The 13,904-nt window shown below is 65.7% G+C and overlaps 1 protein-coding gene across 7 annotated transcripts in view; it reads right to left on the bottom strand.

The window, feature by feature from the left end:
* ARID3A (AT-rich interaction domain 3A) overlaps positions 1-13,633 on the bottom strand; it is a 32,356-nt gene extending 18,723 nt beyond the window's left edge. The window contains exons 1-4 of one of the 7 annotated variants that reach the window (XM_047848241.1): positions 13,473-13,633; positions 10,529-10,664; positions 9,237-9,877; positions 8,048-8,399 (exon numbers count right to left, since the gene is read on the bottom strand). In XM_047848241.1, the coding sequence (XP_047704197.1) occupies positions 8,048-8,399; positions 9,237-9,634 (750 nt within the window). In that variant the 5' untranslated portion in view covers positions 9,635-9,877; positions 10,529-10,664; positions 13,473-13,633. The other 6 variants (XM_047848240.1, XM_047848238.1, XM_047848239.1 and 3 more) reach the window with 6 other exon arrangements.
* Between the last annotated feature and the right edge of the window lie 271 nt (positions 13,634-13,904).

Here is a 13,904-nt window from a genome sequence, read left to right on the forward strand (position 1 = left end):
TCAGCGAGTGCGTAGACTGTCCCCAGGCCACCATGGGCAGGGGCCACCTGGGAAAGTGGCAGCTGAGGAGAAAGCATGGTTGGGGGGGGGGGGGGGGGAGTCTGGGCCGGGGGAGGCAGAGCAACCAGGGACCCGGCTCCAGGCCCAGCTCCCCCAGCAGGAAGCCAGGTGACCCTGGCAGGCCACACTGGTTCCAGCCAGCCCGAATCCTGGGGAAACATCTGTGCATCTGGCCACAAAGTGGGGGCGATGAAAAACACTAGGAAAGTTAGCAGCCCCCACCTGGCCTGCCACGGGGAGCCCCTGAGGCTGGGGGGCTGGGCAGGTGCCACCGGGATGGGGGGGACCCTCAGAGACCCCTCACGAAGCAGACAGGGACACAGCTGGACCAGGAACTAGGGCCCAAGGCCACCCCCCACCACGCCAGCCTGGGCAGATGTGAGACCCACCCCCAGGGGCCACCGCACCTGGAGAGGAACCCCAAGACCCACGACCCTGCCCAGACACACCCACAGCCCCCGTACACGGCCAAGGGCGCACACAGACCCACGGCCTTCCCCATGGGTTGGCAGGCCACACCACCCCAACGTGGTCCCTGGCACAGGCACAGACACTCCCTTCCAGCCAGACACACAAACAAGACACGCCCTCACTCTCTCGAAGATAATGGCCCCAGACAGCCCGCCCTTGCCACGGTGCCAGCCCAGCCCACTGGGCCCCACACCCCCACGCCGCGGGACGGCCTCCTCTGCCTGCTTTGTCCACGGATGCGTCCCCAGGGCCCAGGACGCAGGCTGGTTCACAGCAGACACCCCGCGCTCTCGTGGAAGGACCAGGCTCAGGCAGGCACACTCGCGGGGGCACAGCCTGGCACTTCCTGCCTGAACCCCGGCCGCGACCCCGCCCCCAACCAATCCCCACGGAGGGTCCACAGAAGGCCAGGCCTCCCACGGCTGCCTGAGGTCCGCCTGCAAGGCTCTCTTCTTACAGGGACACGGGTCATCGGACTCAGGGCCCACCCCACTCCAGCACAGGCTCATCTCAACTAACGACACCCGAGGAGACCGTTCCCAAACCCACGTCCTGGCGTCCCGGCAGACGTGGAGTCCGGGGGACTGACTACCATCAGCGCACAGCGCGTTTCTTCCTGGAATGTTTCTGTTTGTCCCCTTTCCTTGTCAGGGAGGACCAGAGTGTGGCCCTGAGGTGCCGGGCCTGGTCTGGAGGGGGTGGTGGGTGGTGCTGGCTCTGTGCCCCCCCCCACACATACCCCACAAGACCCCTGCCAGCGGGGCAAGGCCGCGTCCCGTGCTGGGGCCTTCAATAGGCAGACTGGTTACCGTTTAACCCCGTGACCCCCCCAATTGTCCTCAGCCGCGTGCAGCCTGGCCAGCGGAGAAGGGGCGGTCCATGCCCCGCCCTCTGCGCGTGCCCACCCACCAGCCTGCACCCCCAGCCGCTCCCCTGACCCAGCAGGGCAACAGCGTCTGTAAATGGGGTCACAGGGCGGCTGCAAACAGCCAGGGAGACGCCCCTCCACGTCCCCAGGGGCGATGCCGGCCCCGGGATCTGGAAACTTAGGGACAGGGGGTTTACGACGCAGACAGGGAAACTAAGGCATGGAGAGGGCAGAGCCCCACCCAGCAGCCCCCCCCCCCCCCGCCCCCGACGACACATCTGGGTCAGGGAGAGCTTGTCCCTGCCCAAGATCCCACAGAGCTGAAGAAGGAATTGAACTTGGCAGCCCCCCCCTGGTCCCCGCAACCTGCCCCCAGGCCCTGTTCACACTTCAGGGCTCCCTGGGGAGCATCAGCAGGGAGCAGGCAGGTTCAGAGGTTGAGCTGACCCCAGGGCCAGTTGAAGCGGTGACTGACCTGGACAATGTGACTTTCTGGATAATGGTTAATGGGTCGCACCTCGACCTCACGCTTCAGGGCCAAGGTGAGCTCGTCGCGGGGGGGGGGGGGGGGGGGGGGAGGGAGGGGCGTGGACACACCAGGCTCACAGGCACGCGGGCCTCCAGCTCCCTGTATTTGCACACAGCCACGGGGGACGGTCAGCCCATCACACAGGGACCCAGGGGACATGCAATGCACTGGGCTCCCCACACTCTGAAACACACGGGCCCGGCCTTCCACAAGCACGTCCAGACCGCAGGACACACACCAACACGTCCACGAAGGGGAGGGACCCGTCACGCAGTGCCCGTGCACGTGTGCACAATCACAGCAGGCGAGGGGACGCACAAACACACCTCCGAGGCGACAGATACACATAAAAGACGCTGCAGGGGAGTTCGCATGGCTCCAGGACGTTCAGATGAACACGCAGGAAAGCCTCAGCATCAGCACACGCGTGGGTTACAAACACCCGGAGGGCCCCAGGATGCCCCCAGACCCCCCGCTCCGGTGAACACAGATGCCAGCAAACACAGGGCCCTTGGAGACTGCCCCCCCCGCCCCCCAGGTCCCGGGGACCCCGCACCTGCCCCCCCCCACACCCCCACGTCTGAGGGCTGCACCCTGTGTGGCTCACCCGTGCCCATCCCCTAACCGGACACAGAACGTGGACACTGCCCGCTGGGCACCACTCCCTGCAGTGGCTGCGTGTGTTATTAGAAAGCGTGGGGCGGGCCGGGAGCTTGGCAGCGGCCACTAGGGTGGGGAACGGGTGGTGGGCGTGGGGCCAGGCCCCGGCGGCCGTGACCCCACGGCGGTGACTGGGTGGCTGGTGGCGGCGCAGGGGCCAGATAAGGTTCTTCCGCTGAGTCAGTGCGGTTCCCAGGGCTGGCACGGGCAGGGGCACAGTGCCAGGGGCTGGTGGGCGGGCACCCTCCCCATGCCCGCCACGGCCCGCTGGCTCCGTGCCAGCAGCCACAGCGGCTTTGATGAGGCAGGCGCTGCCCCAGGCGGGGTGGGCCAAGTTCCCAGGGGCTTCTCAACACCCTCCCCGCCCCCAAGCACACGGCCCCAGGCTCCTGGCGTCACAGGAAGAGGCTGGGCATCAGAGACGGGCCCCAGGACACACAGGACCTGGCCTGCTGCCCACTCTGTTCCAAGCACGGCAGACGGATGTCGCCAGGTTCAGGACCTACTGTCTGACCTCTAAACCTTTGCCCAGGCTGTGCCCTCTGTTCAGGACACCGTCTTCCACCAGAAACATTTTCATCCTGCGCCCCTGGCCCAGCAGACTGAGCCTCTTCCAGTCCTGTCCGGACCACAGACCCAGAAGGGTCCACCCATCTCGCTCACTTGCCCCACTCCAGACCCTGCCAAGGCTCCCCTAGAGCCCGCCTTTCGTCTGCCCTAATGTCTGCTCACCCCCACCCTCCTACTGGATGTTCCAGCCACACGGTTCCCAGACGCACACTCTACCCTTCTCTCTCCATCTAGCAAACTCTTACATATCCCGCAGAGCCCCTGCCCCAGAGCGTCTGGGCAACCTTCTCCTCAACCTTCCCCCTGGCCCAGCCCCAATCCCTAAGGGCTCCCTGCAGCCTTGGGGGCTCCCAGGCAAGACAAAGAAAATCTGTCAGCTCCTCCCCAAATCCCCACCCCCACCCTATGTTGCCCAGGGCCAAAGATGTTCATGGCAGCATCATTTACAGCAGGCAAACAGGGAAACAGACACTGTTGTCGTCAGCCCCACGAGGAAACCACAGTAGCTAAGGAGAAGCCAGCGACGGGGAGCGCTCGGATCCACGGAGACACTGAGTGAGGACAGGAGCAGCGGCCAGCCTGGCAGCCCGAGACATGGCACTTTGACACCTTACAGGACACGTTTCTGGACATGACTGGCCGAAGGAAGGCCAGCAAATTCCCTTTCTCCTTCCACGAGAATGGTACCCAGTGTTAGTTGTGGAATCGAAAATGGAGTTAAAAAAGCAGCCGTGTATCTTCTGTAACCAGGAAAAAACAAAAACCAAAAAAAAAAACCTAAGCGAGACGAAAGGGCCAGAAAAAAAATGAAATGTGACCCCAGCCTCACTGTGCGTTGGGCCGGGCCTGCTGTAGGGAAGCAGGACACCCACAGGCATAAAATGGATCCCAGGAGGCCTGGGCAGGGTCCCCAGAGAGGACACAGAGGCCCCTGGGGCCTGGAGCCTGAGGCAGCAGGTGGCCCTTCCCACCTAAGTGCCCGTGTGTGTCCAGGCCCCAGGTCCTGACACCTGATGTGAAGCCCTGGACCCGTCGCCTCCACTGCAGACAAAGGGGACAGAGGCCCAGGGGTCCCCAGAGCCCCAAAGCCGAGGTAGGGCTCGCCCCCCGCCCGTGTGTCCACTTCTCCAGCGCACCCTGGAGTCGGGTCCCAGCGCAGACACCTCATCCGTGTCACTGGGCGGTCGATCCAGCCACCCCACGCCAATCTCCGTCAGAAAAACAGGTCCAGCACTCAAGTGCCCTCCCCGGCAGGATCCACGGTGTGTGCAGGGGACCCCGGCGAGAGGCCCATCAGCTTCCTGCACGGTTAGGTGACGTGCCAGCCGGAGCTGTCACCCTACGTGTACAGGGTAGGCAGCGGAAGGACATCACCTCGAAAAGCGGGGGGAAGACACCCCTACGTTTAACACCAACCCAAACCACAGTGAGACCTCACCCCACCTTGACTTGGGCGCCAAAGCCGTAATCGCTGGTGATCACAAGTGCTGGGGAGGACGTGGGGAGGCCAGAGCCTCGTGCGGCCATGGGGAGGAAAACGGTGGTGCCGCCGTGGGGGAAGCGGTCAACGGGTCCTCGAAAGGTCAGACAGAGTTACCGCCTGACCCAGCGATCCCACTCCTGGGGTTGTGCCCACGAGGGCTGAAAACACACATCCACACAAAACGCGCACACGTGCTCACAGCAGCACGACTCACAAAAGCCCAAGGTGTGAGCAACGCCATCCACAGGTGAGGGCAGACACACGGTGCACCCACTGCGCACGCGCACACCCACAGACGCCCGCGTCCACCGTGCACGCGCACATCTGCAGACGAACGCATCCACGGCGCACGCCACTCCGGTGTGTCCACTGTGCACGCGCACGTCCACAGGGGACCATGTCTACCGCGCACGCGCACATCCACAGTTGAACGTGTCCGCCGTGCGCGTACACGCCCCTCAGGTGCAACCACCACGCACGCGCACGTCTCTCGGCCGCAGCAGAAGTGAGGCGCGCACACCCGCCGCCCCGCGGTCGGACCCTGAACACACGACGCTCAGGGACGGAACCAGACGCGAGAGTCCACATGGGGTGTGGGCGCACGTGTGTGAAACGTCCAGAACAGGCTCATCCAGGCACAGGAAGGGGGCTGGTGGGGGAGGGGCTGAGAGAGGGGGTGGGGGCGTAAGAGCTAAAAGATGCATTTACAAAAGTTCATTTTTGAGGTGACCAGAATGTTCTAAAATAGACGGGTGATGGACGCATAACTCCATGAAGACGCTAGGAGCCACTGAGTCGCACACTTTGGGTGAATCACGTGCTATGAGACTTGATATCAATAAAGCTGTTGAAAACAGTCCCCACGTTTGAGGAGCTGAGACCAGGGATCCCGATCCTTAAGCAGCCAAAGAGCTGAGGTTAAAAGTCTGCTGGAGGGGGGGCAGGGTTAAAAAAAAAAAAAAGTCTGGTTTAAAATCCTGCAATGCCACTTTCTAGAGCCCAGGCACACTGTGTTGGGGACAGGAAGCCACCAGGATGCCACGTGTGATGCCAGGAGCCTAAGATCCTAGCGGCTGCTGCAGCTGCCCGATCCTGGCCATGGACTCCAGGCGTGTGGGCCCCGTCCGCGCGTGTTCCCAGGGCCCTACAGCGGGGAGCCCCCAGTGATTCAAGGGAAGGTTCCGTGGCCACGAGCCTGCTGCTCCGGGTCCCTCCCCGCCCTGGCCGCCCCGGGACCTGCAGCCACCCGGAACTTCACGGCTATCGAGGGTTCGTAGGGGAAGTCGGCCCAGGCCCTGCCAAGACTGGGGAGGAAGAGGCAGAGACAGTGCCAAGTGGGCGGCCGGCCGGCCCGGCTGCCACGTGCCAGGAAGGCTGTGGGGCAGGCGCCAGAGTCAACATGGCCCAGGACAGTGCCGACACCGGCGACACAGGTGCTCGGCCAGCTGGACCTGCCGCGGCTGGGCGGGAACGAGTCCCCGTGCTGCAGAGAGGCCCTCCCCTCCCCCCGGCCCGCACCTCCCGCAGCCCCATTGCCCGGGGACCTGATTCCGTCTCCTGCGGGGCCCAGCCTGGCAGCATCTGGCCTCCACACACGAGCCAGTCTGGGTCCCGCCTCAGAGCCTTTGCCCAAGCCGTCTTCTCTGCCAGGTGCACCATCCCTCGGTGTGCGTGCACCTGACCCTCACGGCACAGCCCGAGAGGCTTCTCCCACCTGGCCCCCCACGTGTCCCCCCGCTGACCGCCTCAGCAGTTTCAGTGTTTCCTGGTATACGGACCTCCACACCACAGCACGGGGGCTCTGTCTGTAGGGGCTCAGTATGACCCTGACACTGACCACACGCACGTGGCTTGGGGTTCCCTGACCCCCTCTGGCTTCGGTTTCCCCACCCCTGGGCATCCCTGAAATATCACCATCATGTTCCAGACAAGTGCGGGTGGCTACCGTGGCCCTTTGTTCCTGACACGCCCGGGGGCTTTGGGGTCTGAGCCTGTGACCTGCCTCCAGTCAGTGTTGAGCCCCAGGGGCTGAGGCCACTGAGCAGGGGTGGGAGGTTAGGGGTCCCGTCAAACTCTGACCTCACAAGGACTGTGTGGCCTTGAGTCTCCCTTCGGGCCTGGCCATGACCCTATAATGCTGGGTGCATCTATCCAGCTCTCCAGCCCCCGAGCCTGGAGCTCTCTGTAAATATTCCGCGAACAAATAAATATAACTTGCCCACGCTGTGCCCATTTGTGTTATTTTGGACCCAGAGGACGTTAAGAGCAACACTGTGGCTCAGTTTTCCCATCTGCAAAATGGGACAGGCAGGAACCCAGCCCGCTGGTGTCTCCTTCTGAAGGGGAGAGACACTGAGGCAGGGAGCAGGCTCGCGTCCACACGCAGGGGTGGAGCCTCCAGCAGGAAGGGGGTGTGGGGGGCACCGTCCCCCCTCTACACCCCTCCCCTCCTCATAGCTCCTGGCCTGTCCCCCTCAGCACGTGTCCGATCTCAGGTCCTCCACTTTACGGGTCCTGTCTCTGCCTGAGGCAGGTCTCGGAGGACTGCAGGATGCACACCGCTCTTCCCCAAGAGAGGCTGGAGCCCATGCCCTCGTCCCCGGAGGCCAGTTCCTGGTCCATTCCTCCAGAGCTCCGCCAAGAGGGGCCTACAGCCAATTCTGGGAGGCCACTCGTAGCCACCTCCCAGCTCTCACACGCTGGCCTGTCCAGTGGAGCCCTTCGAGGCTCAGGCCCTGGGCCGGGGAACGCCGGGTCCCCCGCCGGCCACTCCTGGAGGTCAGGGCAGGGCCCAGCTGGCCACGGGCTGGAATGTGAGCCCGGCCGGACGCCATCTGGTTTCCATCTGCCCAGCCCAGCTCGGCCCAACTTCAAAGGGTCCCCCGCCCGGCCACTTCCTCTGCCCTGGCCGCCCGCAGGGAAGGCACCAGGACGGCCCTGCTTCCTCCCCGCCCCTCTGTAGCCCCAGGGAGCCGCTCTGCAGTCCACAGCGACGTGGCCGCCACCCCCGGCTCAACCAACGGCTGTGGCCTCGACACGCCAGACTCCACGCTGACCGGCAAGGCCTCCGGCCCGTATGCCCCAGCCCCCACCTCTCTGCCCACACGTCCACCCGCTGGGCTTCACCCCGAACGCACAACCCAGGCCGAGCCCGGTCGGGTCGCGTGGCCTCTGCCTGGGCCCCTTTCCTTGCTGTCTCTCTGCGGGTCCTCCTGGTACACACTCTGTGCCCGAGCAGCCCCCCACGCTTCTCTCTCCGGGCTTTGCTCCCTCCCCCACATCCGCGCATTCCACGGCCGGCCGGTCCCACCCACGGGCCCCCATCTCGGCCGGGCGTTCTGCAGGGCTCCCAGCGTGCAGCTGGGTGCCGCCCGCCCCGAGGCCCCCGTCACGACGCGCGGCCCACCTGCTTGAACTGCTCCTCGTACGTCCAGTCCCCGTGGTCCGGCGGCTGCAGCTGGGGCGCCACGTGGGCGGCCCCTCCAGCGTGGGCCAGGCCGGCCCCTGGGCGCTCCTGGCTGCCCAGCACCCGGGGCCCGCCGTCACCCCGGAAAGCCTGGCACGGCGGGGCCCTGCGGGGGATGAGAGCCGCGGGACCCAGGCCGGAAGAGCCCGGGGGCCCCAGCCCCTCCTCGTCCTCGTCCTCCGCCTCCTCGTCCTCGTCCTCCTCCTCGTCCTCCTCCTCCTCGTCCTCCTCCTCGTCCAGCTCTTCCTCCAGCTCCTCCTCCTCCTCCTCCTCCTCCTCCCACTTTGGCTTCCTGGGGCAGGCAGAGGGCACAGGTCAGGGGAGATGGCGCCAGCTCACTGCAGCCCCAGGGCAGGGTCTGCTCTTCGCCAGAGCCTCGATTTCTCTCTCTCTGCACAGAAGAGCGGCCGCCACCCCATTGCAGGTGCTAGGAGGGGCGTGGGCCATAGTCTACGCTGTCTTGTTTCCCGTCGGCACAGAGCCCCACCTGCTAACCCCTCCTGCACTCGCTGCACAGGCTTCCTTGGCGGGCCTGGAGGATCGCCCAGCCAGTTCCTGCCGCAGGGCCTTTGCTCAGGCTGTTCCTTCTGCCAGGCATGCTGTTCCCAGCCCCAGACACCTCTCCCCACCCCCATCCTTCTTCGTCTTCTCGGCACTGCTTATCACAGCCCACAATCACCCTGTTTCTCTGCTCGTTCAATGTATTCCCAGAAGGGTCCCGCCGAGGCCCTGCCAGCACTCAGCTCGGGGCCTGCGCGCGATCCAGGTGGAACGCACCAGCGGGCCAGCCAGCACCCGTTCTGTGCAGGTTCCCCCCCGGGGCCACTGAACCTGCTGTGGCCTCGCCGGGCACGGGGCTCCTGGCCACACGTGGTCAGTGCCCTTAGATCAAGATGGCATAAAGCTACAAACTCAGGGCCCCCGCAATTTGAACGGTGGCTCCTATCCTGGTTGGTACGTGTCCACCGTCCTCTAGAAGGTTCTAAGGGACAGCACGGATCTCAGCAGTCGCCAGGACAGCGTCTGGTCCTGCCCGCACAGCTGTGTCCCCAGGGCCCAGAGCTGCCTGGTACGCATCGAACGCTCACCCACCGCTTGCTCGCGGCTAGCCCGCAGACCCCCGACTCACAGGTCACCGTCGGAGCCCGCGTCCTCCAAGTGCTCATCACCTTCGGCACGTCCTGGTGCCTCCCGGCCTCGGCCCGGGGCTGCAGGTGAGCCTGGCGCCCCTTCCCGGGCCGTGTCCTCGTCCTCCAGGCCGGGGGGCCCGTCCTCAGAGCCGCCGGGGCTGGGCGGGTGTCCGAGGCCCGCAGCAGCGGCCCGCATGGCGGCCAGCGCGGCCATCTGGGCCCGCTGCATCCGGGACTTCTCTGGCTCTCTGTCCTCGTCCGGGGCAGCCCTGGCCCGGGCCGGGGGGCCGGCAGGCAGCTCGGGCGGCGGGGGCGGTGGGGGCTGCCGGGCCTCCAGCTCCTGGCGTGCCCGCTGCTGCCGCTGCAGGAGTGTCTCCATCACCGCCTGCAGCTTCATGGCCCTGCGGGCCGGGCCGCCCCGGGCACCAGACGTGGGCGGCAGGGGCGGCCCCTGCGGGGAGGGGGCCTGGCCGCACTGCAGTGTGGGGGCCTCAGGGGAGCCGGGACAGTGCAGGGTGGCGGGGGGCGGGGGCGGGGGCCGCCGTGCTCAGGCTGAGGGCATGCCAGCGGTGCCTCCTTCTCACGCCAGGCACCGGGCAACGGCGGCTGGTGTCTGGCTCATTCACGGGTATGCAGAGACCTGGGGGCAGCAGGAGAGACCGTTAGACCACACTCCAGGGCTCCTCGGCCCCATCCTCCTGATTGAGGTCAGACCGCAAAGGCCTCTGGGAAAATCTCTCCCAACCATTCCCATCGGGGTGCAGACCTGGAGCCCTCCCTGGAGGTGGTAGATGGTGCTCTCCCCATCCGCCCCCCCTCTGTCTGCCCTCCGGGAGGCTGGGAAGCGGGGTCACCCTGCACTGAACTCCTGAGGGTCTGAAGGTGGCCCCCACCAGTCTGGGCCACAAAGAAACATGCGGTTCCGGACCCCACCTCCTGGGGAAGACCTTGGATTATTGCTTCATAAACACAGCAGGGGGACGAGGCATTCCCGGCCTCCGATTGGCCACAGCCAGCTACCAGGCACCAGAGTCCAGATGGGTTCCGGGTTCTGGTTCCGAGCTCCAGGTGCTGCTTGGACCCCTGCTGGTGCAGCCCCGTCCAGATGGCTCCAGGCGCCACCCCCCCTCTACTCAGGCCAACCAAGACCGTGGCTGGCCCAGACCGAGGGCTTCCTGTATACCGGTCCTGCGATCACCCTCCTCACTCACGCTCCCATCCCATTCCTCAGCCTTGACCTCTCTAGGCCTCAGTTTCCCCATCTGCAAGATGGTGTCCTGACAGCGCCCACCTCTGTGCTCAAGCAGGGACGAAGCAAGTGTGTGACGGTAAAGGCAGGCACACGGCAGGCACCATGTCGTGTTAGGGAAGGAGGTGCTGGATGGTCCCCATGTTACGGATGAGAAAAACTGAGGCCAGGAGATGCCCTGTTGGAGGACACACAGCACGTTCCCGGCAAGGCTGGGATTTGAACCAGGATCTGAGTGACATCAGAGCCTCCCTCACCACCCCACGTGATCTCTGCAGGGGAGTCCTCCTGCCCTTTGGGACCCCAAATGGGGCCAACGCCCCCAGAAGGCAAGGAGCTGCGCCCCAGCCTGGGGTCTCCTCAAACCACCACCAACCCTAATTGCCAAGGTCTCAGGCAGGGACACCCGGAACCTGGCATTGCTAGCCCTCACCAAACAGAAGGACGCAGGTCCCACCCCAGCTCCCCACCCCCCAAGCCCAGGCCACACCCCCACCCGCCCAGACCGCCAGTAAAACAAACCGGGCAGAAGCCAACAGGCCCAGTAGTGACAACACAGACGGCACATCATGGGGAAGGGGGACGGGAGATGGGGGGAGGGGACAGGAGACTGCCCCTAACCCAGCAAATGAACCCCCAAGCCACTCCGGGGGCAGACAGGGACCCACACACAGGAGGGGCCGGAGGGCAGAGGCTCCTGGTCGCTAGCTAGCTCACACCCATTCCCCAGGCTGGCCACCTTCCCAACTCCCATAGTGACCTGCTAATCCGAGCCTGACGCCACTCAGGGGAGTCTCGCAGTATAGACCCCCCCTCAACACACCCAGTCAGGGGAGGGGCCCTGCAGAGCCACAGGGACCCAGTGGCCCTCTGCTTTCTCCCCAGACCCCCTGCTGCTTCCATCTGGATCGGTGAAAGGGCAGTGGGGGGGGGGGGGCGGTGGGTGACCCCTGTGGGAAATGGGAGAGGGTCATGTCCCCAAAGGACCTTGGTATCCAGTAGGGACGGGGTCTCAGGGCACAAAGACCCTCTCAGAGGCCAGTGTGAGAGGGTGACCAGTACAGTGTCCTTAGGGGCAGCGAAGTAGCACCCAGCCCCCCACTCTCCACCCCTCCCAGGACTGGTGGTCACCCCCCCAACCAGCCCTAAGAAGTGCTGAGGGGACATTTCACGCCCAGTGTCTAGTCTGGTCCACTACCCCTCCCCCACATTTGACAACTTCAAGACAAGCCCCCCCTCCCTACGGAAACGCTCCAGGCAACACCCCCCTCCTCTTTGGGGGGCAGAAGGAAGAGGCCAGAGGAAGCCACTCCCCCCCCCAGCCTCCCACCCCCGGGCCTGCTGGGTTTAATGACCCTTCCGGGTCGCCCAGTGGGGGAGGGGAGCAGGGCAGGCCTCCACGTTGGGGTTGGTGGAGGGGGCAGGTGGGAACCCCAGAGCTCCCCTGGGCCTTGCCTGGGGCCCCCATGGCCGCCATTAACCCTAAGCTGGCGACGCCCACCCCCTCCAGACCCCTCCCCCAAGAGCCCTTTGTCCTCGGCCCCTACCCCCCACTTTATGACAACCCTAAGGGAGAGGCATTCCCAGGCAAGGACCAGGCAGGGGTGGGGGTGTGCTGGGTGGTCGCTGGAACCTGACTAGGGGGCCAGAGGGATCCTGGGCCACACCCTCCCCCCAATGCCTCCCGGAGAGAGAGGTCACCCGCTTGGGCCGGGGCCTTGCAAAACACGGTTATTTAAAGAGTTGTGCAAGGCTGGGGCCCGCGGGTGGCGAAAGGGGCCCCTCACTCCACGAAAGGAAGAGGGGGTGGGGTGGGGCAGAAAGCTGGGGAGGGGGCTAGGAGAGTCGGGAGTGGGGCGGCCCGGAGGAAGTGAGAAAAGAAAAACCGAAGAAAGAGAAGAAATAAGACGACAAAAACCCCAGTCCGGATTTCAAAGGCTTCTTGGAAAGCGACCGATTTGCATGGGGGGGGGGGGGGGCAACCCCTCCGGCCCGGGCGACTAAAAACGGAAGATTATTGACAAATCCGCCGCCTGGGGTCGGACGCCGAACGTTGGAGTTGACAAACGCGCGCTCCCCGCGCTTCCTGCGCCCGCTTTTGTGTCTGGGGGGCACTGACCGAGGCGGGGGGGCTTTTCCCGGGGATCCCCGCCAGAGCGCTGGCTGCCCGGCCGAACCCACGCCCGGGCGCGGGCATGGGTGGGGGGGGGGGGTCCTCCTCCAGGGGTCCCTTTCAGCTCCGGAGCCGACACTTTATAAGTAAGCCCTCCAAGCTGGCGAGGGTCGCTAGGGAACTGCCCTCCCCACCCGGCGTTCCCACTCCGCTCGGGGGTCGGGAATAAAGCACCCGATTCCGGGGAGAAAAAAAAAAAAATGAGATAAGAACCCGGAGCGCAGCCCCCCGCGCGCGCCTAGAGACCATTTCCTTCCGCTGGGGGGTGGGGGGCGGCGCTCACTCGGGACCCCCGACGGCCCTAGCGCAATGTGGTAGGGGGTGAGGTCTCCGAGGGGGGTCGCGGAGAAAACCACCCCAACTCGGACCCACCGGAGTCGCCTTCCCGGTCCTGGGCCCCCACCCTTGTGCCTGCCCAACTTTGGAGACCCCCCTCACTGGCTTCCCGGGCGCACTGCGCCCACCCGGGACCGGAACCCGCAACTTAAAAGGCCAGCCTCCCCCCCGCCTCACCGCGCAGGGCCCGCTCGGGGGGCGCATGCCCTGCGCCTGGCGTCCGGCCCTGCCCCGGCCGCGCCTGGCCTCCGGCCCGGGCCGCGAGCTGCGCGCTGCTGGCTCCCGGCCGCCGCCGGGTTTGTGCCGCGCGCCGACTCACCGAGCCGCCCGCCGAGTCCGCGTCTACACCCCCATCCGACCCGATTGGTAAGAGTCTCCCCGCGCGCGGCCTCCCCCGCCCCTCCCCTCCCCCCGCCGGCGCGCTCACCGCCCCGCAGACAAATCACCGGGTGACAAATCGCTCTCAGATGCAAATACCTCGCCGGTGATTCAGCGCTGCGGCCCGGGACGCGGGGAGGGGTCTCGTGAGGCCCCCTCCCCCTTCCCGGACGCCCCCTCGACCCCCGCGCTCGGTCCGAGGACGCACCGCCAGCCCAGGAGTGTTGGGGAGGGGGAGAGAGTGGCCAGAAATTTTCAGGTCACGGCCCCTTTAAATGATAATAAATAATAAAAGGGAAGGGGAACAGCTTCGCGGGAGGCCCCGCCCCCTGCTTAGGGACGGTGGGCAAAGTGCGCGCCGCGGCTCCGAGCGCACAGGACGCCGAGGGCGCGGGAGGGACTGGGAGCATCCGAGGGGGAGGGGAGGGCTTTAGACCTCCGTCAGGGCGGGCTGGAGGGACCCGAGCCGGGTCGGGGACCCCTTCACCAGCTCTCCCGGCATCTAGGACGGGCCTGCCCTTCCGGGCTCGG

Source organism: Prionailurus viverrinus, unplaced genomic scaffold (genome assembly GCF_022837055.1).
Source record: "Prionailurus viverrinus isolate Anna unplaced genomic scaffold, UM_Priviv_1.0 scaffold_60, whole genome shotgun sequence".
NCBI classification, from domain to species: domain Eukaryota; kingdom Metazoa; phylum Chordata; class Mammalia; order Carnivora; family Felidae; genus Prionailurus; species Prionailurus viverrinus.